This window comes from Danio rerio, chromosome 7 (assembly GCF_052040795.2).
Source record: "Danio rerio strain M-AB ecotype USA chromosome 7, GRCz13ab, whole genome shotgun sequence".
In the NCBI taxonomy this organism is placed as follows: Eukaryota; Metazoa; Chordata; class Actinopteri; order Cypriniformes; family Danionidae; genus Danio; species Danio rerio.
In genome coordinates, this window is record NC_141027.1 from 64,599,315 (window position 1) to 64,624,659 (window position 25,345).

At 35.6% G+C, this 25,345-nt stretch overlaps 2 protein-coding genes across 6 annotated transcripts in view; one reads left to right on the forward strand and one right to left on the reverse strand.

Moving 5' to 3' along the window:
* Positions 1–25,345, reverse strand: part of sh3tc1 (SH3 domain and tetratricopeptide repeats 1) — a 64,186-nt gene that overhangs the window by 38,243 nt on the left and 598 nt on the right. Inside the window, exons 2-9 of one of the 4 annotated variants that reach the window (XM_087262024.1) lie at positions 23,882–23,947; positions 19,032–19,162; positions 18,832–18,937; positions 16,058–16,198; positions 15,760–15,958; positions 15,589–15,665; positions 13,106–13,297; positions 12,878–13,008 (exon numbers count right to left, since the gene is read on the reverse strand). In XM_087262024.1, the coding sequence (XP_087118150.1) occupies positions 12,878–13,008; positions 13,106–13,185 (211 nt within the window). In that variant the 5' untranslated portion in view covers positions 13,186–13,297; positions 15,589–15,665; positions 15,760–15,958; ... (2 more) ...; positions 19,032–19,162; positions 23,882–23,947. Of the gene's footprint in view, positions 1–337; positions 398–477; positions 855–12,877; positions 13,009–13,101; positions 13,298–15,588; positions 15,666–15,759; positions 15,959–16,057; positions 16,199–18,831; positions 18,938–19,031; positions 19,163–23,881; positions 23,948–25,345 lie in introns of those variants that run through there. The other 3 variants (XM_087262023.1, XM_087262027.2, XM_087262026.1) reach the window with 3 other exon arrangements.
* LOC100535654 (gametocyte-specific factor 1) lies at positions 321–12,946 on the forward strand. Of its 2 annotated transcripts, none has more exons than XM_087262045.1 (7): positions 321–374; positions 554–635; positions 740–837; positions 10,321–10,447; positions 10,574–10,657; positions 11,251–11,320; positions 12,378–12,946. In XM_087262045.1, the coding sequence occupies exons 2-7, from the start codon at positions 572–574 to the stop codon at positions 12,472–12,474; spliced, it is 540 nt and encodes a 179-aa protein (XP_087118171.1). In that variant the 5' UTR covers positions 321–374; positions 554–571; the 3' UTR covers positions 12,475–12,946. The 2 variants fall into 2 exon arrangements, with proteins under 2 accessions (XP_087118171.1, XP_087118170.1); XM_087262044.2 differs by having other exon boundaries at positions 329–374; positions 542–635.

Below are 25,345 nucleotides of genomic sequence, written 5' to 3' on the forward strand. Positions count from 1 at the left end.
CCAAAAAGAAAATAAATAAATGAATAAAGGATGGAAAGATTGTGAATGTATGTAATATGAGTGTTATCTCAGTCTTTTGTGTAATTCTAAAAAGTAGTAATGCATCTGTTATTGTTAAAGCTTAGTTAATAAATAAATAAATAAATAAATAAATAAACATGATGTTACTTTAACTTGTTTCAGTCAAACAAAAAAGCTTATTTTTGTTGTTATTTATGTTACCCTGTTTTTAATTTAAAAAAAATTAAGCAAAAAGTTGCTTCCTGTCATGTTACTGTGCGGTGCGCTTTAGTGCCTCAAGTGGATGAGTAATGTAAATCTCATTAGGTGCTTTTACCTTTGATTGAAGCGGCTCAACAAAACGTCCTGTCTTTGTAAGTTACTGTCGTGGGGCTGTCTGTGTAATATACATGTAAATATCAACTACTAACACAATAAAACACAAACTTGTAGCTATTTAGCATTATATCTCATTACTGGTAAGTTTTGATGAGCCTCGCGACTTGCAGGTGTTTTGCTAATAATGACTGTGCGCTTTTAGCATTTAAAACAGCTGGGAAGTGCGGCTGAGATGTCGAAGGCAAAAAGAAAACCTGAGATGGCAGTTAAAGCTCCACGATGGGAAGAAGCTCAAGGTAAAATCACAAACAGGCGCGGCCTTTGAGGCGCCGATAGTAACATTACCGTTATACTGGCGACATTGGTTTTGCAGCTGAAATAATTGTCACGTGTTTCACAGATTTCTGCAACCCTGATAAACTGCTGCTGTGCCCATATGATCCACATCATCTGATCCGAGCCTGCCGGTTCCCCTACCACCTCATCAAATGCAGGAAGGTGCGTGTGCAGCTCACAGCTCAGTACAGTATGTGAGTTGTTTTCTCATGATCTCGATATAACAAAAAGTAGTTTTGTCATGACCACAACTTAATTATCTCGTTAACTTTTTGTTATGTCGAGATCACAACCAATTTTGTTTTCTTTTTATTTGTGTGTTAATTATTGTTATTATTATTATTATCATTATTGTTATATATATATATATATATATATATATATATATATATATATATATATATATATATATATAAAAATTTATTATTTTTTTTTTTTCATTATAAGTATTATTATATCTGGACTATGTATGAGGCGACCTTTTTTTTCTGTCTGGATGCCCTAGACATGCATCATAGATATATACACTAGATATCGCAAAGGGACCCTGAGCATGCGTCAATACCGCCGCCACATTTGCACAGTGCTCCCAGGACAAATGTCATTCCACCGCACTAGTCAAGACAGAGTGTTATACGTGAAGATGGTGGACTTTAGCGCTGTTTACGTGTGAAGTAACGTGCAAACAAAGAAAACAAATCACAAAGGCAGAACATTTCATAGGTAAGGTTTAGTTTTTTTACGTTTTTATATGTTATGAACTTTTGTGCTAAACAAAAAACGTTATTGATGATAATAGAGTCACTTACTGCATTCACCATAAGGCAATGCAGCACCAACCCAAACTAAATACTCGGCTTATGCTAGTTTTGTTGATTAAATCAGCAAACAATGAAAAGGAAATATGACAACAAGATGCTGCGGTGCTAGAAACATATTATTGCCGGCTAGTGAAGGAGTCGTTCATAACAGAGATTCATTCCCAAACGAATTGCTCCCTTCGTCAGTATGAGAAATAAAAGCAGTAGAGGGGGTGTGTTTCAAGACACGGATTAGATCAAATCTAACAGGGAGGATGAAGAGTACATTTTAATACACAGACACAAGCTTTTTGTCAGGAATGCCTGTGCAATCATTTATCCACCAATATAGAAAAGTGATGTTAAATTATAATTTTCGTTTTAAATAAAAAAAAATAAAAATAAAAAATAATAAAAACTGCATACTGACCTATGGGAAAACTCCTGATTATAGATATATGTGTATATATCTGGCTCTGGATGGCCACAGTCCTTCCACTGCAGCTTGGTCCGGCATTCATTTCAAAGGAGTGCTACCCTGTACTAAAATGGCAGCTCAATTGACGCATTCCTTCCAATAGACAACAACAGGGTAGGGGACATCTAATGTATATATCTATAGACATGCATACACAGCCGCGGGAACGCGGAGCAAAGATAAGTGTGCAATATAGGTGATAGGCTATTGGTGGAAGAGAGGTATTTGGTCTGTTGTCCATCATCTTGGACAAACAGGGTGAGGTTCTGAGTCACAGACTTTTTTGTGAAAAATTTAACTGATGTGATCATAAGCAATACAACAGGGTATTGAAACCTGTTCCGAAGACATTTGTAATGATGGTTAGGATTGTGGTCACCAATATACAGTAAATGACACACTTCATCTGCCTTATTTGTTGATGAATGGACAAGATTTTATTCAGAGCGAAATACCTAATAAAATAAAAAGATCAATATTAACCCAAGATAAATTCCCAATACAAGCTGGTAGAAATAATGTCTTTTTTCCTAGAGCTCTATTTATTAAATTAAGAACTATGTTTCTTTTCATTTCCCATACCTCACACATCTAAGGAAGTGCACTTTAAAATATTCAATGATATTAAGCCATCTTCAGAGTTTCTTAGACAGATTTAATTTTGATCACAATAATTGTTCATTCTGTAAGGTTAACATTGAAATGACTGCACATTCATTTTTTGACTGTTTATATAGCAGAACCTTCTGGTCTGATTCATTCAAGTGGCTAAATGTTTCTCTCAAGTTGTCCTCAAGTTTTCTAAAAATTATATTTTATTTGGTTTATTAGGGGAAGATGTTTATATTTAATTTGTATAAAACAATATTTTAATTTTTAATAATTTTGAAAAATGTTATATTCATAAATGCAAGTGCCTTAACAACACCACTGTTTATGGTTTTCCAAAATGAATTTTGGTTATACTGTAAATCTTTAAAGTAGCTCGAATCAAAATTTGGAAGAAGACTGTCTAGTTTATTGAAAAATTAATTAATTAATAGAAGACCCGGTATAGTTTGTGCTCTGTTCTGTAAATGTAGATGAAAGTCGTTGATCAAATTTTGCCTAATTGTATTTGTGTTATAATGCAATAATATTAAAAAGATAAGTGTGCAATACACAGGCTAGTACAGATTTGTTACAGGGCTTTTTTATAGAAATAAAATTAATTTAGTTTAACTGGACATGATTGTTGTACATTCATGATTATATTCATGTACAGTTAAAGTCAGAATTATTAGCCCCCCTTTGAATTTTCTTTTTTAAATATTTTCCAAATGATGTTTAACAGAGCAAGGACATCTTTACAGTATGTCTGATAATATTTTTTTCTCCTGGAGAAAGTCTTATTTGTTTTATTTCAGCTAGAATAAAAGCAGTTTTTAATTTTTTAAACACCATTTTGGTCAAAATTATTAGCCCCTTTAAGCTATATTTTTTCAATAGTCTACAGAACAAACCATCATTATACAATAACTTGCCTAATTACCCTAACCTGCCTAATTAAAATAATTAACCTAATTAAGCCTTTAAATGTCATTTTAAGCTTTATAGAAGGCTTCTGAAAAATATCTAGTAAAATATTATTTACTTTCATCATGGCAAAGATAAAATAAATCCATTATTAGAGAGGAGTTGTTGAAAAAAATATTCTCCCCGTTAAATAGAAATTGATGAAAAAAATAAATAGAGGGGCTAATAATTTGTGGCTTGAGGGGGGTGGGGGGGGGGCTGTCTAATAATTCAGACTTCAACTGTATATAATTGTATATCTTTATTTACAATAATATTCCCTCAACTGTAAGCATATTAAAGCAACTCATATAAAACTGTTTGGGTTACTTTATATAGGTGTACATTTTTTATGAATATATATTCAGATATTGCAGGAAGAACATTGTGATGTTTTAAAGAATAGTGTTAGAGATTTAGCTACCCTTTAATCTTCTCATATTTATAAAAAAAACATTCATTCTAAAGCAGCTGTTTCCTTGAAGACGTGGTAGTGTCATTAGAAACTGAATTGGAAATGACATTATTTTAATATAGTCAGTCATGAACTGAGGTGGGTCGGTCTAAGGCTTGAAACTCCAGGGCTGAAAAGGAGTCCCACTTCGGCCCTGTTTACTAAATCCATTCAGCCCCTAGTAGAAAAAACAAGCCACACCCACTGTTTTCTCATTTAAAATCCCATTTCTCTGCATCACGATACAAGAAAAAACTATCACAGCGTCCGGTTCATTGGAACTTTAACGATTAATCTTTAATGGATTGTTAATTTAAATGATGATCGATCACCGGTTATTTTAAAGGAAGAAATGAAAAAAACAATCCTTCTCTTGCACTTTTAGAGCCATCATTTCGTATCATTCTAGTCACTTCTGCAGCTCAGAGCTGCTTGAAAAGACACGCATGTTTGTATGTCTACGCAAAGTACTTCTGTTTAAAAGTTGCAGGATAGTAAATTAGTGATGGGTCGTTCATGAACGATTTGTTTTCTTTTGAACGAATCTTCAATATGACTCAGGAACTATGAGTCCTCTCAGGGAGTGATTCGTTCATCCGCGCGTGCGCACATTTGTGCAGGTGGTATCGTTCATTTCAAGTCTTTTAAGTTGTTCATCGCGGAAAGGCAGAAGCCAATCATATGCATTTAGAGCCGGAAAAAGAATTGATCCGTTCATTTCTCGAGTCCTCTATCGGGTCTGATTCATTCGTTCATCACAGGCCAATCATATGTGTCTAAAGCCGGAAAAAGAATTGAACTGTTCATCTCTCGAGTCCTCTATCGGGTCTGAGTTATTCGTTCATCTCAGGCCAATCATATGCGTTCAGAGTCGGAAAAAGAATTTAATTGAAAGGTGAACTAATTATCATGGCTCCTATCGGCTCAGGCTGTGTACATTGGTTAAGATGATATGTGCCTGTTAGTGTAACGTGAACGAATCACTGATATTTAAAGACATGAAGAGGTGAGCTGAGCAAAGAGACAAAAATACCTTCATAGACAAAAGAGCAGGTAAACACTGAATTATTATTTTCTTCTTCTTACAGTATTCTATTTATGACTTATTTGTCATGTGATCAACCTTTTGGGTTAGTTGTAGATGGGTTTGGAAGTAATTCGTAACATTTTAATAATATTTTGGCAAATTGAACCAAATGAATGAAATGACTCAAAAAAAAAAAGTGTAAAATGACTGTTGAATCAGTAAAATTATCCGAACTGTATCACTATAAGGAATCAAACTTCTAAGAAATGTTTTACATTTTTTATCTTTGGTATTAACACCATCTAATAAAATCTCTTCTTTTATTTTACTTTTATTTGGTTTAGTGTAACCCTGCGAATGCCTAACCTGTTTCTAAATGGTTTGTCTCTAAAAGTGAGCAGAACATGTGCCTCCGTTTGCTACGCCCCTGTCTACTTGTATGACAATGAATGAGAGTTTAATTATATTAAAAATATTATTTATTTTTAATAAACAATGGCGCAGTGGGTAGCATGATCGCCTCACAGCAAGAAGGTCGCTGGTTTGAGCCACGGCTGGGTCAGTTGGCAATTCTGTGTGAAGTTTGCATGTTCTCTGCGTGTTGGCATGGGTTTCCTCCGGGTTCCCTCACAAGTCTAAAACATGCACTATAGGTGAATTGGGTAGGCTAAATTGTCCATAGTGTATGTTTGTGAATGAGTGTGTATAGGTGTTTCCCAGTGATGGGTTGCAGCTGGAAGGGCATCCGCTGCGTAAAAGATATGCTGGATAAGTTGGTGGTTCATTCTGCTGTGGCAGCTCCAGATTAATAAGGGACTGAGCCAAAAAGAAAATGAATGAATGAATGAATTACAATAAATTTAGTTTGGTAATGGGTATAATTTCCACACACTGAAATATCGTAAGCAACATCAAACCTGTATTTAACTTTTATGAAGTAAGACTGCTCTTGCTTTGCAATGCAAACACTGATGCTCCCTCATTCAGTAGGTGAAAATTGTTAAATCATGCTGATTTAATGCAGTTACTGTTAAAATCAATTGTTGATCTTGTTAACGTTTCAATGCACTGTATATGCTAAGTTCCACACAATTCCTTCATGTTGTCCCAACACAAGTCAATTTAGTTACCCAAATTGTTTTTAAAAAATGAAATGGATTGAACACAAAACAATTAAGTTGTCCCCTCAAAAAACTCAAGAATTGTGGTGTTTCATCTCATTTTAAATCAGCGACAACAACAAAAAAAGTGTTGATGTATTTTTTATTTGCTTAATAATTATGACATAACTACATTTTCCAGTGAAGCGCCACCAAATTTTGTTCTATTTAGCTAATTAACAAATGCAAATAAAAGTCCCTGCTTCTACTTTTATTTAAAGGGGTGGTCCACTGCTTTATCATTTTTTAAACTTTAGTTGATGTGTAATGTAGCTGTGTGAACATAAACACCATCTCTGAATGTAATACACTCAAACTTTAATGCACAGGGAGACATTGGCTTCCACAGGGTTAGCTTAGCAAAGCCTACAGTGAATGAAATTTGGGGGCTTAAAAAAAATACATCCTGGCTAGTGAGATCACAAACGCTTCAGGTTACATGCATTCACCATGCACATACACCCCACGGCACAACACAAAGAGAGAAGTGCTTACAATATAATTTAATGATGTTCCATGGAATTATACAAAATATATAAGGATCTAGCATTTGACAAAAGACAGCTTCCAGAATCTTCCCAGTTCAGTGCTGGATTCAGCTTAAAACTCCTCAAGCTGGAATTACACTCATCGCGCACCGCGAGGCTTTTATACTTGCCGCATTTGCCGTTGGGATATTCTTTAAAACTACAGGGGGCGGTCAAAAGAAACCCACCGTAAAATCAGACGGATAAACGGAGAAGTAGGAACTCTCCAAAACTACGTCATATCATAATGTCGTTCAATATTTTTAAACTGAATATTTTGTATTGTTTTTATACATTATTTTAATCATTTTAAGCATTTTTATAACCATTCAAGATTTTTTTTTATCAAACTTTGATGCATCACTTGCTTTTGTTCATATCTCGGACAGTTTTACCATTTAAAGTTTATTACAATATTAATCACAAGAGAACATGAGTTGCACTACAAATATATTTTTATTATGGCAAGAATAAAAGCAAAAAAAGTACAATTACTAAAAAAAAGTACAAACAGTGTTTTTTATTTTTTATTTTATTTTTATTTTTTTTAGATTTAGCCCGATCCACAACCATATAAATCAGTGTAAAAGATATGACTGGTGGAACAAATATTCTGTAATTGTGTAACCGGGTCTTCACTTTTGGCATAAACAAACTTATACCTCTGGTTTTTCCAATTTTTCTAACATAAACTTTCCTCCTTTCTTTTGTTCATATCTTGGACATTTATACCTATTACAATTTATTAAAATATTATTGACAGCAAAACATGAGTTTCTCTACAAATAAATGTTTTATTATCGCAAAAATAAAAGCAAAAAACGCCTACTAAAAAATACAGATGGTTTTTTAGATTTAGCCCACTCCACAATTCACACCTTACTGTCTGGCTAGTTTCTGTCCTATACTTATGCTAAAAAGGCAATGATGGTCCAACATTCCTGGCCATTATCAACAATAAAACCCAAAGAAACAGACCATCAGTATATCAATTCCTTTACAGTTATCAAAAAAATAATTTTGTGACTTCATTATAGTTTTGTAACTATTAAATGGTTTTAAATAACAAATTAAACAAAATGCATTCGTGTAAAAACCTATGACTAGTGGAAAAACAGATTTCTGTAATTGTGTTCTCGGGTCTCCACTTTTGCCATGGCCTCTCTTGGTTTTAATAAATTTATCACTCCGGTTTTTCCAAACCTTTTAACAAAAACTTTCTCCTTTCCCATGACTGTTGCAATTTCTAGCCAAGAATTATTGATCATGATTATCTCTCTGATTATGGGTTTTAAGATGTGTGTACAGTTGTACTGTTTCAGTTAAAATCTCTTCAAAGTGGTTCATATTTAACTCAAATCAGTTGAGGCGCCGCGCACACTATTCGCTCGAGTCTCAAAAAGTGCCCTACACACCGCCAGCCGAAATCATGCTGCGCGCACCCAAAGCAAACCTTGGCAAACTCCGCAATGATGTCAGATTCGCCGCACGCACTCAAGCGAACAAGCAGACGCATCGGGTATAAACCAGGCTTCAGAGAAGGAGCAGCTCCAACTATAATAGCAAAAGCTGTGTACTGTGAGCCACAACCTGTTAGTGTTTTTATTTGTTAAATTTGATCTGTTACATGCACGGTTTCTAGCATTAACTGTATGTTGTGAGGATAAAAGCAAAGGGAAATGCTGTTTGGCACTGCTAACAATTTAGCTACAAATCCTTATTTATCCTTCAAACCGCTGTAAACAGCCACAATCTTCAACAGCGCTGCATTGCCTCTCTATGTGGAAACTTTTCTGCATTCTACATCTCAAATAACAAACTCACAAAAGATATATGAACGCTTCATTTTACTTACACATGCTTATAACCCGAATATATGTGAAAGACACTTGTCCGATGTTACTTTAGAGAGCAGGCATGATGTTCAGCTGTGTGCATTTCATTGTCTGTCTGATTCAGACACAAACTGATACGGCCAACAGATACAGTAGCCATGTTTCCATCCGCCTATTTTTATGCGCATTTTGCATATAACTAATGCGCATAACTGAGTAGGATAAAAAATTTTTATCCAATAAGAAAAGATTTGCATAAACTACGATGGAAACACTTTTACCGCACAAATTTCAGTATGCGCATTAAAAAAGGTCATGTGATTTTGTGATAAGAGATCATGTGATGATGGAAATATGTGTAAATGGACAAACCAGCAGGCAGAGCACACTGTAAAACATCTGATATTTTGTTTTGGTCATTCTAAAAGACCTTACCGTTTAAGTATTAGTGTTATTATATTATTAATGACCAAAATCAAGAGCGTCTGACACCTTCAAACGCCACCGCATGTTCACTGCATGTCAGGATTGCCTTCTGACTCGCTGGATGGAAACGCTGCTTAATTCGCATGTTTTTTTCAAGATAAAAAGCAATCAAAACTATGAATATACTCAAACTCTTTTATTTTGCAAATTTTAATGTAGCCTATACTCTTTTTGATTTGTTTTAATTATTATTGTTTTTCTGTTTTTTTTTTTTTTTTCGAAGTAGATTTTGTTATTATTTGTTATTATTATTTCAAATATTTAGTATATAAAAAAAAATAAACTGACAAGTGTCTGTCCATCATGCTGGTCAAGTTAACCCCCATGAACTACGTCTATATATATATATATATATATATATATATATATATATATATATATATATATATATATATATATATATATGCGTGCGTGCGTGTGTGTGTTAGTAAAGGCTAAATACATTATATTATATAAATATAATGTACATTTATTTATATATATATATATATATATATATATATATATATATATATATATATATATATATATATATATATATATATATATAAATAAATATTTTTTGTCCTTTTTTATTTCAAGAAAAGTTATAAGAGCCTAGAGGTATTGTAGACTTTGCAAATTCAGTTTCCAGACATTTTTAGGTAGAGACATCTATTGTGTGCATTCTTGGCAGTTTTTTCATGTCTTTTTTTTTAGTATTGTCATTATCGGTATCGGAATTATATCGTATCGACCAAAGTTAAGAAATATATTGTGATATAAATTTTTGCCATATCGTCAAGCTCTAAGATGAAGACAATTAAAGGATTAAAATGTTACAAAATTGTTTTATACATAAATATATAAAAATCACTACCTTCATGTCAGGGGGCTTTTTCAGTTTATTCATGACAATTTGCATTTGTATAATGTTGTTGTTGTGGTTATTATTATTTTTTTATTATTAGTATTATTTATTATATGCATATTTATATTTGTTTTAATAAACACAAGTGTAGATTTTTCCACCTGTTGGGTTTTGGCAGGATGTGTGTTTGGATATAACTCGATACAACTGACTCCTAAAGGGAATGAGAGATGAGACTCTGATAGGTTTAGTGCACGTTATACCCTAAACACACCCATAACTCATTCAGAGAACAAGCACAACCCTGTTAGACCATGCGCCATGGTGCAAAGTATTATTTTTTCATCCGTAAATGGCAAAAGGGGATTTGGACATGCCCTTAATGCTTTTGCACCATGCATTTTAGACTTTGCGCCTAGACAGTTGAAAAAGAGCCCTATGCCTTGCATAATGTGATCTTAATCTCTTTTGTAGAATCACCCTGAATTGGTTGGTGAATTATGGACATGTCCATTCAATGCACGCCACCTGATGAAGAAAAATGAGCTGTCCCATCACATCTCAACATGTGTAGATCGATGCTCTGTTACTGAAACGTATGGTAAGCCCTGTTTAACCATGCATAATAGTACTACTGCAGACACACACCAAGCAAAATCAACTAGACTCTGTGTGCAACCTGACTTGTACTTAAAACTGATATCAACCTCTTTTGCAATGTTCAAAGTGGCTAAGGACAAGACTGATAGCAAGTTTCAAATCCCAGTGAGCACCTGGACCGCCCCTGTGTGTGATGAAGACTGGGATGAAGGTAAATTCCCTCAAGGAAATCATTTGTGGTCACATTTTCAATGCTAACGGGTAGCTATTTTGCATATACAAGACCAAGCTGTATCTGCTTAAGTCCACTCTCACATTTTAAAATAACAGATTTCAGACTTGCAACAAACTTTCATTAACTGTCCTGTAAATGTTCTTAAATGTTGTTGTTTCTTATACCAAAATGCCAATTTAAAAACAGGCATGTCACATCAATGCATGTGTGCAGTCTTATATTTGTCAGTATAATTACTGCTTCTATAGACCGCATACAGTGATGACATGACAGCTGGTGATTGGCTTATTTATTTTGACAGTGGTCATAATGCACCTTTCACTTTCTGTCCATTTTAAGGAATAGGAATACACAATCTTTGTACTTATAAAGTCTTGAATGTATAAAGATCCCAGTAAACAACTGGAAGCTACAAGACACTGATGTGCTAAATAGAAACTATACAAAAAGATTTCTTAAACTTGCGATGTTGCTTACAGTTCTGCACTAAATCTATGCCATTTATAAATGCACTGAAAGATTAGTTTGTATGATGTAAATGCAAGCTTTAACATCTGATCATCTTACAGAAATGGACAAGCGTGCAACAGCAGCGCCCCCTTTTGTCTGGGATGTGTCCAAATCGCTTCCTAAGGACAGGTCAGTGTAGAGCAGGGATGTCCAGTCCTGTTTTTGATGGGCCAATGTGCTGCAGGCTTTAGTTCCATCTAGCTCCAATACTTCTGTGCAGAGATATCTAGTGAGTCTGTTTGAGTTGTCCCCTATACTTTCATTTATAAACCCTACACACCACTAGTAAAGTGAGGACATTAGGCCAGTTAGTGCACAGAAGGACTGCTGCCTTTACATTGATTTTTTCCTTGCTGTTTCATTTATCAAACTTGGCAAGCTGGCAGCTCCAGAGGTAATGAAACTTGGCCCGTGCTCTTTCTATTTAACTGTTTAATTATTTATTAGAGGGAACTGCTGGATTTTAATCATGATCCAAGATGTGGCATACAAGTAACATAAGCAGTTTTTAATCTAAATTAGACTGTATTCTTTCTAAATTTGAATCAAAAACAGGAAGATTTGACTTTGCTGTAGTTTTTCAGGAAACACTGGACTACAAAAACATCTGAAGGAATCTGTAGTTAAGCTGAGTGAGATGCACATTCACTGCTAGCAGGTGGCACTTACGAACCACAATGATATAACTTACAGTAGTTGCACTAGGGGTGCAACAGTACAGATTTCTCGCGGTTTGGTTTTAGGGTCACTGCTTCAGTAAATTTTGGTGTATCTTCAGTAAAAAAACAAACAAAAAAAAAAAAATAGGACATTGTCATGTAAAAATGAAACTCTACAAGCAATAAAACAAATGAATACAATATAGCAAAGATACTATTAAAATTAAACAGAGCTTTTCTGGTTTCCTAATTTAGGAACTACAGATGGCTGTGCATTCAAATAGTGCCCTTTTTAAGGTATTGGGTAGATTTCAGACATTGATTGGCTGGTTCATGTGGGTTTAACGAATGTTAAAGGTTCAGCAGGACAGTGGCCCTCCAAGAACAGATCTGTACATTCCTGTTTTTAGCTTTTAGGCTTTTTAGGCTAGTTTCGAATGTAATTGGCAATTGATATTAATTTAAACAGATTGGTTGAATCCTACAATCAAACTACAGAAGCATTAACACATACTTCTATGTATTAGGGAGAACCCCAGTGTTTCCAGCAGTGTGATTACTGGCCTCAGAGCACCAAGAGTTCTTCCCTGGACAAGCGGCTGTACAGATTTTTCAGCTTTTTAATATAGCCATTATGCTTAAAGCTTACTTTGCAGTTACAACTGCTTGTATTCTAGCTTTTTATTGAATATGTCTCTAGTGTTAGTGACAAATTCGTTTTCTAATCTTCAGTTCAGTTTTCCTAAGGCGGAGCAGTAAAGGTGGTTTAGGTTCTGTTTACACCACACAAAAGAAAAGCTTACGACCAGGATTTGCATTTTCAAGACTGTATTTGATGTGTTTTGTGCTGTCACAGTTGCTTTGTGTCTGCTGTTCTGTTTCTGTGGTCTCTTAGAGACTGTATATATATATATATAATATTATGTATATTTTTTTGGATAAAGGCTTTACATAGAGCAGATCCTGTTGTAAAAACAGGTCAAATTTAGTTTGTAAACGCTAACATCTTATGATTCAAAACTCTTACCAAGTTTGTAGTTTGTGCCAACATCACACTGGCATGTTTTCTTCAATAAAGAAAGAGTCTCCTCTTTAATTTGCTCATGATCCAAAGTAACAATTTGTCTGTCCTCATTCTTCAAGAACATGTCAGATGATCTGTAATGTAGAGCGAGATAAAAATAAAGTAAAGAAGTGAAGACAGAACACAAACCGCTGGATGTATTAATGCTAAAGGACACAAGCACTTACTCACAAAAAGAACCGGTGGCTTTGACTAGTCTTGTTTTGACAAGTCCAGTATCCCCAGTTTTCTCTGATTGCCCCATAAACCATTCAAAACAGGCCACCAGCAGGCCCTGGATGATGATGCGTTCACCAGTCTGGAAGCTCAGTTCATCAGGCCCATCAGCATCATAGTCCTCTATGGTCTCACACACTCCTACCGCTGTAAAAGGTTGTTACATTCAGTGTATGTTGGTAGATATACACCTATTTCATATGCATTTTGGAATAGTGCATAAAAAGTGCTTATGTAAAAGCCAAGATGGACATACAGTATATTTTGAAAAGGTGCATAAAAACATGCACACGACTGAGTAGGATAAACTTTTCACTTCCAGCAGGATAACACGCCATGTCATAAAGTGCCATTCATTTGAGACTGATTTCTAGAACATGACATTGAGTACACTGTACTCTAATGACCTCCACAGTCACCAGATCTCAATCCAATAGAGCACCTTTGGGATGTGGTGGAACGGGAGATTGACATCATGGATGTGCAGCAACTGCATGATGCTATCATGTCAATATGGACTAAAATCTCAGAGGAATATTTCCAGTACCTTGTTGAATCTATGCCACGAAGGATTAAGGCAGTTCTGTAGACAAAAGGGGGTCCAACCCAGTAATAGTAAATGTACCTAATAAAGTGGCCAGTGTGTAATTGATAGTAATAAAAACTTTTTACTATTCAGTAAGAAAAAATGTGCATAAACTACGATGGAAACACATTTACCGAGTAGCATGTGCCTAAAAAACTCTACGGCCAATTTAGTTTATTTGGATTGTGGGGGAAAATGGAACACCTGGAGGAAACCCACACAAACACAGGGAGAACATGCAAACTCAACACAAAAATGCCAACTGATCCAGCTGGGACTCAAACCAGCAAACTTCTTACTGTGAGGCGACAGTGCTAAACACTGAGCCAACGTGCCACCCTTTAACAGATCATGTAATAACAAATTGGTCATGATGGGACTGCATTTATGGATATACCATGGACCAAACCTATTGTAAAATATCTGAAATGTTGCTTTGATTCTAAAGGTTGCTTTGATTCTAAAAACCCTCAGCCAAAGTCCATCATTCCTGTGTTTTGTTATTACCTCACAGATCTGTCTTGAGCAGCTGTGCCTCCAAAGCCACACTCCTATGTAATAAAACTACACACATTCGTATTAAAATAAATTAACCTAACCTAACATTTTATTTTGGCCAAAGATAAAAGTTCTCTTATTAATTATTTAACCCCATGCCTTTCCAATTCTCTGAGACCTTCATTTATCTTCAGAACACAAGTTAAGATGATATGGCCACAGCCATATCACCCTGCAGCCCAAGACTGGTCACTCACTGAAGCTAAGCAGGGCTGATCCTGGTCAACCTGTTGTTTGTGGGAGTCCTAATTCCCCAGTATAGTAAAGGGGACACCGTAGTGTCACTGAGTGCCGTCTTTCGGATGAGATGTTTAACCGAGGTCCTGACCCTCTCTGGTCATTAAAAAAAGTCCCATGGCACTTCTTATAAATAGTAGGGGTTTAACCCCAGTGTCCTAGCCAAAGTTTCTTCATTGCCCCTTACCCATGATGGCCTCCCAATCATCCCATCCACAGAATTGGCTCTATCACTGTCTTTCCACTCCACCTATAGGTGGTGTGTGGTGAATGCACTGGCATCGTTATCCTGTGGCTGCCATCGCATCATCAAGTGGATGCTGCACATTGATGGTGGTGCGGAGCGACTGGAGCAACATTTGTGTAAAGTTGCCCAGCAATATTGCTCAAAGTTACTCTGTGTATCATTATCATACGACAAGTTAAAATGCAGATTTAAACTTTTCATCGTGGCTTCATGGTGGCTCAGTTGGTAGCACGATCGCCTCACAGCAAGAAGGTCGCTGACTCGAGTCCCGGCTGTGTGGAGTTTGCATATTCTTCCTGTGTTGGTGTTGGTTTCCTCCAGGTGCTCCGGTTTCCTCCACAGTCCAAAAACATGTGGTAAAGGGGAATTGGGTAAGCTAAATCGACTGTAGTGTATGTGTGTGAATGAGTGTCTATGGATGTTTCCCAGTGATGGGTTGCAGCTGGAAGGGCATCCGCTGCATAGAACATATGCTGGAAAAGTTGGCCATTCATTCTACTGTGGCGACCCCTGGTTAATAAAAAGGGACTAAGCTGAAAAGAAAATGAATGAATGAACTTTTTTCAATGCAGGAAGTAATTGGTCATTTTCAATTGTAAACATATTTCATAATGATAGTTTTGCTGTTTCAGATTAAATAAATAGTTTTGTATAGTGAACATAATTGTAGTGAGCATAACAATAATAATTATTTCAAAAGCATTTTAAAATCCTATTGCCCTCGCCCTCAAACGTTTAAACGTGTGTGTGTGTGTGTGTGTGTGTGTGTGTGTTTATAGAAAGAATGAAAAATAAAGAAAAGAATCTCACCAATCTGGAATGGGAGGTCAATAGTGTCCTTTCCTCCACCCACTAACACAGTCTCTGGGCAGGACTTTAAGAACCACCTTGAAAAAAAAAAAGTCCATTGTTCTCAGTTCTGGCTGCTCTGTTTGATTTAACAATAAGTTTATTTGAAATTTAGAAATTAACAGCACATACTCATGAAAGGGGGTGACTGGCTCCAGAGCTGGCTTTGCTTTGGTTCCTCTAGACCCCTCTGCTAGTGACAGGACAGTCCAGCCTGACCCTAAAAAGGGAGGCTCAAACAGAGCGATGTCCCCCCTCTCTAGATAAAGGTCCTTTCCTGATGTTGAGCTGTCAAACATCTGATTGGCTGTGCAGCATCCAAAGAAAGACCCTAAAAGTAAACAGTGTTGCTTTCATTAAAATACCTGTAATATACATGAAACACTGTTTGTGATTCAGTTCAATGTTTGGGGTTTGCACTTTTTTTTACCTTCTTGCATTAGAAAACCTTTGTACATTAAATTTAGTGTCTCCTCTTTAATTGAGATCTCAATTCCTGAATGGTGGTCAAGAGAGGTTAACCAAAACTCCTGGTCCATGAGGAGATTTTCCATACACTGACCCAAGAAGCCTGATGAAAATTGCATGATCGGTAAGTCACATAGTATTGTTAGGTTGAATCAATTTGTTTGCAAAAGAGTCAAATAAAAATAATAATGTAAAAAACTGCAAACTGTAATAATATTAATATACAATACATACAATAATATCCAATAGAATTAAATAGTATCTTATCATACAAGCTGATATTGCATCACTCAGCTATGCAATGTCAGACACAATGCACTCAATGGAGTGTGTAACGTCACGGTGACGGGTAGGGTTATGGGTGGGGCTAGGTGAGCCCATTAAAAAGCATTGGATGCAGCTCAGATTGCACTGCATCGAGTCTGCAGCCAGACCCCTCTCATAAAATTTGGTAAATATATGCTTTGTGTTTTTGTTTGCACTCACAGGCCACTTTATTAGGTACACCTATCTGACTGCTCGTTAACAATAATTTCATTTTAGCCAATCACATGGCAGCAACTCGAGACTTAAGACGATCTGCTGCAGTTCAAAATGAGCATAGGAATGGGGAAGAAAGGTAATTTAAGTGACTTTGAACGTGGCATGGTTGTTGGTGCCAGACAGGCTGGTGTATTTCAGAAACTACCTATCTACAAGGATTTTCACGCACAACCATCTCTAGGGTTTACAGAGAATGGTCCGAAAAAGAAAATATCCAGTTAGCAGCAGTTCTGTGGGCGCAAATGCCTTGTTGATGCCAGAGGGCAGAGGAGAATGGCCAGACTGGTTCCAGCTGATAGAAAGGCAACAGTACCTCAAATAACCACTTGTTACAACCGAGGTCTGCAGAAAAGCATCTCTGAACACACAACATGTTTAACCTTGAGGCGGATGGGCTACAGCAGCAGAAGACCACACCGGGTCTTCTGAATGGCTACTTCCAGCAGGATAACACACCATGTCATAAAGTGCCATTCATCTCAGACTGGTTTCTTAAACATGACAATGAGTTCACTGTACTCAAATGGCCTCCACAGTCACCAGATCTCAATCTAATAGAGCACCTTTGGGATGTGGTGGAATAGGAGATTGACATCATGGATGTGCAGCAACTGCGTGATGCTATCATGTCAATATGGACTAAAATCTTTGAAGAATATTTCCAGTACCTTGTTGAATCTATGCCACGAAGGATTAAAGCAGTTCTGTAGACAAAAGGGGGTCCAACCCAGTAATAGTAAATGTACCTAATAAAGTGGCCAGTGTGTAATTGATAGTAATAAAAAAGTCATCTAGCATTGTTGAATTAATTTGTTTACATTAAGTTATATAAAAATAAAACGTGAAAAAAAACAGCAAAATAATAATATACAATTGCATACATTAAAATGGGCAATATCTGTTTATTTATTTTGGTTTGTAATGAATGATACAATTTTGAACAAAACATAATCACCAATTGTATTGCTTATTAAATTTTGTTGTTTTTGTTTTATTTTAAATTATAATTAATATCACTGGGCTTTATCTATAAAAAAATTTGCTGCATGTTTTGTGAAAAAAAAAAAAGGAAATGTTTCAACAGTATTTTCAACACTTTCGTTCCGTTTAGTTTACCATGACTGAATAAAAGGCAAACATGCATTACAGATTATTTTAAGTCTTTGTAACCCTAAATGTGATTTAATAGGGGTGTGTTGGAAAAACAAATATTGAAGTTTTCGACATTTGATAATTTAAGAGTGTTTTCCACATCGATCATTACAAATGTTTCTTGAGCATCAGAATATTACACTGAAAAAAAATATTATTTGTTGGATTTACAATTTTTTTAAGTGGTTGCAAACAATGTATATGGGCTGAATGTAAACAAACAAATTCATTGAAGATTACTAAATAAACTTTTTTCAAACTCAGCCCATACACTGCTACCTTCAATTAGTAATAAATCATTTTTTCAGTGTAGAATGATTTCCTTTCTGAAAAAGATGACAACACAAATAAATTATGATTTAAAATGTATTGCATTTTAAAAGGACTGCATTTTTGTTTTAATAATATTTCTCAACATTGATCAAATAAATACAGCTTATTTAACAAGGACATTGTAAAATATTTAGTTTTGTTATTGTTTTTGTTATGGCATTGTTACTGAACATACTGTACACTGTTCGGCATATATAAGTACACCCCTCACAAATTTATCTTTTTAAATCATATTTTTAAAAAGAAGCTCTACAATATTATATTTGTGCATATCCATTAGATTAGTCAGTACTGTAGATAAATCTGGAGCTTATCTAACAAAATACCTAATAATAACGGTCCAAAAACTAGTACGCCCAAATTTATATTTTATAGAAAAATATTAAATACAAATTACAAAAAGGAAAAATCAAGAAAAGCATAACAAATGGAAAAAATTTAGATGAAACATTGTAGGTTGTACATAATTTTTCAATATTTTGCTTGAATTTAATTGTATTATTTTTCTATTTCTCTGTGTTTGGTTACTAAAATATTATTGTAATAAATATATCTGTTTAAAAAAATCTGTTTTGTTTAAATGCAGCAAAATAAATTACTCACTAAGAAATGGATACACATATTTATTTTCAAAATGGGCTGTGCTCAATTATGCTGAGTCGCACTGTACGTAAACGTATTATCTGGCACACTAAAATAAGTACAGACCCATTCTGTAGTAGGTGCTGAACCTCCATATATCATCAATGGTTTTAAAAGTGATAAATATAGTCCTTTCCTCACTGTAAATGGATACAAAATGAGCAGACAGTTCCTGCAAAACATGGAAACCAACATGTTGGAATTCGAGATTATTTCTACATGTATAGATATATACATTATTGTATTCGAAATGAGTATAGCCATACAGATATCAAGGTGACAACCCCTGAGAGGTCAGCTTCCAGCACACAGAGCTTCCTGCAGAGCACTTCCTGTGTGTTCTCATCGGCAGGAAGTCGATCCGGCCCCTCCACCATAGTCAGCTGCATAGCCAGCACTACAACAGGAAACAGCGTATACATTTAACATGGTATCTAACAAAACATGAAGAGCTCCAAAAACCTTTAAATGCCGTCTGAGATGTTTTTCTATGAGCATTTTAATCAGGCTCCTGAGTGTAGGTTCAGTAAAATCACTTTTAAGGCAAAGAATAGTTCCCTTTCATGGTCTTTGAAGTGAAATACCTCAACATAAACATAGGTGCCTGAGAAAAATGTTCATTTTCAATGGACACTTAAAGATTTTTGCATCTGAACTCTTCACATATCCTTTAAAGAAACTCTTTTATTGAGAAATATGTTTTATTTAGATTTTCCCTGCTGAAAAATCCAGCTTAAACCAGCCTAGGCTGGTTGGCTGGTTTTAGCTGGTCGACCAGGCTGGTTTTAGAGGGGTTTTGGCCATTTCCAGGCTGGTTTCCAGCCATTTCCAGCCTGGTCTTAGCTGGTCAGGCTGGAAAATGGCCAGCTAAATCCAGCTAAAACCAGCTTGACCAGGTTGGTTTAAGCTGGACATAGCTGGTTTTGGCTGGGCTCCCAGCCTGGCTAAGCTGGTCAAGCTGGTTTTAGCTGGTCATCTCCCAGCCTGACCAGCTAAGACCAGGCTGGAAATGGCTGGAAACCAGCCTGGAAATGGCCAAAACCCCTCTAAAACCAGCCTGGTCGACCAGCTAAAACCAGCCAACCAGCCTAGGCTGGTTTATGCTGTTTTTTTCAGCAGGGTTATAACTAGACTCTTATATCTAGATCAAAACATCTCATAATTATTTGAATTGTACAGGGGTGTGTTTCCAAAAACCATCGTTAGTGAACTAAGTTTGCAAGTTGCGTCCTAAACATTGTTTGTTGATTTGGTGTTTCCCAGATCCACCGTTCCAACGATCATTCACAAACTGCATCGCAAACTTGCATGCTTTCAACTACACCTCTAGAGCTGTAGTTAAAAACATAGTTCCGGGCTGTGTTCTATTGCCAGTTATTCCCTCTATGCCTCCTTCTACAAACTTGGAATGATAAAAAAAAAAAAGAAGAAAAAAAAACGTCATTAGAACGTTAAAAGTCATCTCTTAATTTGCATTCAAATTATTATTACAGTTCAGTTTCAGCGATCTTCATATTAACAATTGCGTTTCCTTCATAGTGCACTTTAAAAATGTTTGACGTTTTGAACACAACCGTGGCTCATGACGAAAGCTACAGGTGACTTATTATTTAAAAGCAGAATATGTTACGTCTCCAAAGATTGTGAAATCATAAATTTATAGCATACGTTAATGCTTTTAATTTATAGTAGATTATTTATTAAGAAATGTATCTTTACTGTATGACATGCCTGTTGGTTAGAACATTTCTGTAGTGGGTTGAATGTTTCAAATTTTAGAAGTAGACATTTACAATAATTAAAGTCAAATAAAAAAATAAAAAAACAATATCCTACCTAATAATATTAGTAATATATTATATATAGATAATTGTTATTATCATTATTATTATTAAGTAGGATCTTTTTCATTTCTTAATAAATAGCCTAATGTAAATTAGGCCTAACTATTAACTATTTATTTATGAGATTAGAATACATGGTAGCTAAGTTATTTTATATGGAATATTTTCAATAATATTTGTAAAGGAAACATGTTGGTCCTATATGTGTTGTTTATATATTTCAGTTAATATGGAAAACGAGTGCATGTTTTTACCAAAACTAACATTGGATTTTATTTTAAATGTGTGTGCGTGTAAAACTTTTTGCACAAACAATTATGTTTTTTTTCTCTAAAGAAGTAGTTACTCCACCCCTTTTAGAGTATCTTTATGGGCGCTTTACGTTATAACTAACGTGGTTCAAACGATGGATCTGTGACAGTGAAACACGCGTCATTAAATCGTTCTTTTCCCAAACAATGCATCGTGTGATAGTTCAGCCGCGAGTTACATCGTTGTTTTGGGAAACACACCCCTGATCAGATTGTGATATTATAATGTATTCTTATGTAGCCTGTGCACTGACATGATATTAGACAATTATTAAACAAACAAACAAAGACAAAAATATTTTATATAATGCTTCAATTCGTCAGCAGCCTCCATATAAAAGACATCCTTGTCAGTTCTAGTGAATGTGTAAAGGAAAAGGATTTAGCAGATGATATATGAATGCAAGTTAGTTAATGCGAGGGGACATAATAAACTAATCAAACCTTTATACTGTTGTAAATTCCCTGTCTAGCACTACTGCACTCAAAACATTCATTTTCAGGGCAATATTCAGGCTCAATCAACAGTTGGGAACTGATTTTTGCTATAATCATGTGATGTTGCACTGCTGTGTTTAACTGAGAGGGTTAATAAGTGACACTCAATGTGCTTTGTAAAGTCCAAGGTATGATCTCTACAAGTTACTCTTTTTTTGAGCATCACAAGAGTAGGTCAGAGTTCAATTATAGTGGTAGGATCATGTTATGCAGACGGAGAAGTAGTCCAGAGTTGACTTTACTGATGATGGCGAGTTTAATTTATTTGGGTTCAACGAGAAACAAGTTTACAAGTTTGTCATCAAACTGGGTAACACTTTACAATAAGGTTCAGTAGTTAATCCATTTACTAACATGAACTAATCATGAACAACACATGTACAGCATTTATTAATCATAATTGAACATTTACTAATGCATTATTAACATCCAAGTCCATGGTTGTTACCATTAGTTAATGCACTATGAGTTAACATGAACTAACAATGAACAATTGTATTTTCATTAACTAACGGTAACTAACATAAACAAATACAGTAGTAATAGTATTGTTCTTTGATGTTGTTTGACTTATTATATTCTGTAAGAGACTAGTGATGTCACATGAGAGATTAGACAGAATAATGATGTCGTGAGAGACTAGTGATCTCATGTGAGAGATTTAAAAGACTAGTGATGTCATGTGAAAGGCTAGTGATGTCACGTGAGAGAGAGAGAGAGAGATAAGTTATATCCCACAAGAGTCTAGTAATGTGATGTGAGGGACTAGTGGTGTCCTGTGAGATTAGTGATGTTACATGAGAAACTAGAGTAATGATGTCTTCTGAGAGACTAAAAAGACTAGTGATGTCCTATAAGAGACAGTACCTGCCAATGCTCCCGCTTATCTGAGGAGTCTCCCGTATTTCAGACCCATCTCCCGCCGCCCTCCTGTTTTGTTATTTCTCTTGGTGTCTTTACATTTTATCCTACCCATCAGAATATGCTACCAACACTTTATTTAAATGGTTGGGTTGAGGTTAGGAATTAGTTAGGTTACTTTTGAATGGGAGATAAGACAATCTGACAAGACAGGATAGGAAATTGACAGAACACCCATATTTTCACCCATATTTTCACCCCACCCCTGGTCCTTAGCTTTTTGGCACAGTCTGTAACACCCCAGGTTCGCCAACTTTGGTATAGTATCTGATTGCAGCGGTTGCCCGACACCAGGTGTTCTGTTGATTTGCCCTACCTTGTCAGATAGTCCTACCTCCCATTCAAATAGCAGGTAGTGCATTTTGATGATGCAATATGCTACTGTAACCCTGCCGGTTCAACACCCCCAACCCACACCGAGCTGGGATCGAACAAGTGATTCTTTGTATAGGAGTTGGTTACTCAAACAAGGAGACTAAAGACCATGGCCTCTGGCTTCTGTCACTAGAGCACCTTATGAGGTTAGAGGAGTGAGGTTTACCTACATAGCATTTCGCTACCTGGTCTCTGTTACACTTACCCCCCAAAACCCCACTCTCTTCCCGGACGAGCCCCCATATGTAACTCACTGGTCCTACTGCACCCAACCCAGTCTGAGCTGGGATTGAACTGGCGATTCTTTGTATGGGAGTCAGTTGCTCTAACAATGAGGTTAAAGACCATGGACCCTAGCATCTGTTGCTAGAGCACCTTTTGAGGTCAGAGAAGTGAGGTTTACGTGCACAGCACTTCGCTGGCTGGCCTTTGCTACACTCACCTTCCTAAACCTTACTCCCATCTGGGTCATGGCACCAATATAACCACGCTGGTCCTACTGCACCCAACCCACTCTGAGCTGGGATCGAACCGGCGACCTTCCGCATGGGAGTCGGTTTTTCTAACAAGGAGGCTAAAGACCATGCCCTTTAGCGTCGGTCGCTAGAGCACATTTTGACCTTTTAGACTACCATTTTTTTTTTTTTTTACCAATTTACACTCCAATTTCAGAATGCAGAAGTAGAAGCAGTAATATCGCCCTTTCCTACCTAATCTCTAACCTCAACTTCAGAGTTGTAGCATAATCTGATGGGTTGGATAAAATGTCAGGGCACCAGTCCACAGAACAGTTACTAACACAATTCTCAACTGTGTTAATCAGACAAACACACACCCCCAACCTGACTACCCTGGTCTCCTGGATTTTCAGAGACAACTGTTGGCAGGTATATTGAGAGACCAGTGATGTCCTGTGAAAGACTAGCGATTTAAGAAATTAGTGATGTCCTGTGATGGAATAGTGATGTCATAATCATAATAATGTATTATTTTGTGTCCCAGTAAGTAAACAAAAGTTTGGATCAACATGAGCGTGAGTGTGAACTCTCCATTTTAGTTGTTTATAACATGACCAAGTCAGTGGATGTTATTTACACATTCAACAGGATTTATTCACATCAGCAACAGTGTATTAAAGAAGAGCCGTGCATGAAGAGCTGGGGTTACCTGTAGGTACATTATCATCAGAGGCTCCTGGAGTACCTTTAAAACTTCCTCTTGAGATCCTATAATCTATAAAAAAAAATAAAAATAAAAAACATGGTCTTAATCTGTAGTCTAACAGTGATTTTGGTCATTTGTTGTGCTGTACCTTATACCTTTTAGATTATTTATTCATTCATTCCTTTTCCTTCGGCTTTTTCCACATACGCTGTAGGGGAATCGATTAACTAAATTAGCCTTAATGTATGAGTGTTATTGTGAGTGAGTGTTCCCCAGTACTGGGTTTTAACTGAAAGGCCATCCGCTGCATAAAACATATGCTGGATAGGTTGGCGGTTCATTCCGCTGTGGCGACCCCTGATTAATTAAGGGACTAAGCCAAAAAGAAAATGAATAAATGATTGAATGAATGAATGAATGAATGAATTAATGAATGAATGAATGAATTAATTAATTATTTAATGATTATTTGATTTTTCAATATAATACCACAACACATTACAGCTAATTTAGGCTAATTTCTGTTTGTGCTGTTGCTTTCCCACCAGAAATGATGACGTCACTTCCTGGAAGATCACATTATATATATATTTGTTTTTTTTTTTTATTTATTTATTTATTTTTTTGTGTCATACTTTGAAACCAACTCTCAAACACATTAGTTTTACAGTGATGCATGATGTACATGTATTTGGAAAATTATTATAAAGAACTACTAAATTAAAGCAGTGTTACTGATAAAATACTCAATTAAAGGCTAGTCATAGGGGTAAGATTCACCCAACAATGAAAATTTATTAATGCATGCTCACTCCAGTAATTCCAATCCAAGAGTTTATAAGAAGATATTTTGAAGAAATCTAAAAACCGGTAATCATTGACTTGCATACAATTTTTGTAAATTACACAGCATTTAACTGTATGAACTATATTTTACTGTACAGTTATGCAGTATGTTACTGTATTTTAAAGTTTTATTTACAAAATTAATATATATTTTACAGTAAAGATATAGAATAGTGTACTGAATTATGATATACTAAATGCTGCTGTAAATGTAAATGTGCTTTTGCCGTAATTGTAAGTTAATGGCAAACTGTTGCCAGTAAGTTAGATTATACAGGAAACTGTTAACAGTGTAGAAAACAACAAATACTAATGAAGTCAATGGTTACAGGTTTTCATATCTTTCTTCAAAATATCTTCTTTTGTGTTTAAAATAAAAAACTCATGAAGGTGGTAAACAAGTAAAGGGTGAGTCGATGATAGCAGACTTTTCTTTTTTGGCTGAATTATTCCTTTAACAGTGCAATAATTGTGGTCATATTAGTCTATATCAAAATCAGCTTAATGTTGAAGTATTTAAGAAATAATTTACTTTAATTCTCTAATAATACTAATACGAATACTAATAATTTAATTTTAATGCCTCTTTCTTTGAAATCTTTTTTTTTTTTTTCTGGCTTT

What these genes read in the sequence shown, in the direction of transcription:
- LOC100535654 (XM_087262045.1), top strand. Translation starts at nt 572, where the DNA reads ATGTCGAAGGCAAAAAGAAAACCTGAGATGGCAGTTAAAGCTCCACGA. An exon ending in ACGATGGGAAGAAGCTCAAG is followed by an intron (nt 636 to 739) that starts GTAAAATCACAA and finishes CGTGTTTCACAG; the next exon opens with ATTTCTGCAACCCTGATAAA. An exon ending in ACCTCATCAAATGCAGGAAG is followed by an intron (nt 838 to 10,320) that starts GTGCGTGTGCAG and finishes TCTCTTTTGTAG; the next exon opens with AATCACCCTGAATTGGTTGG.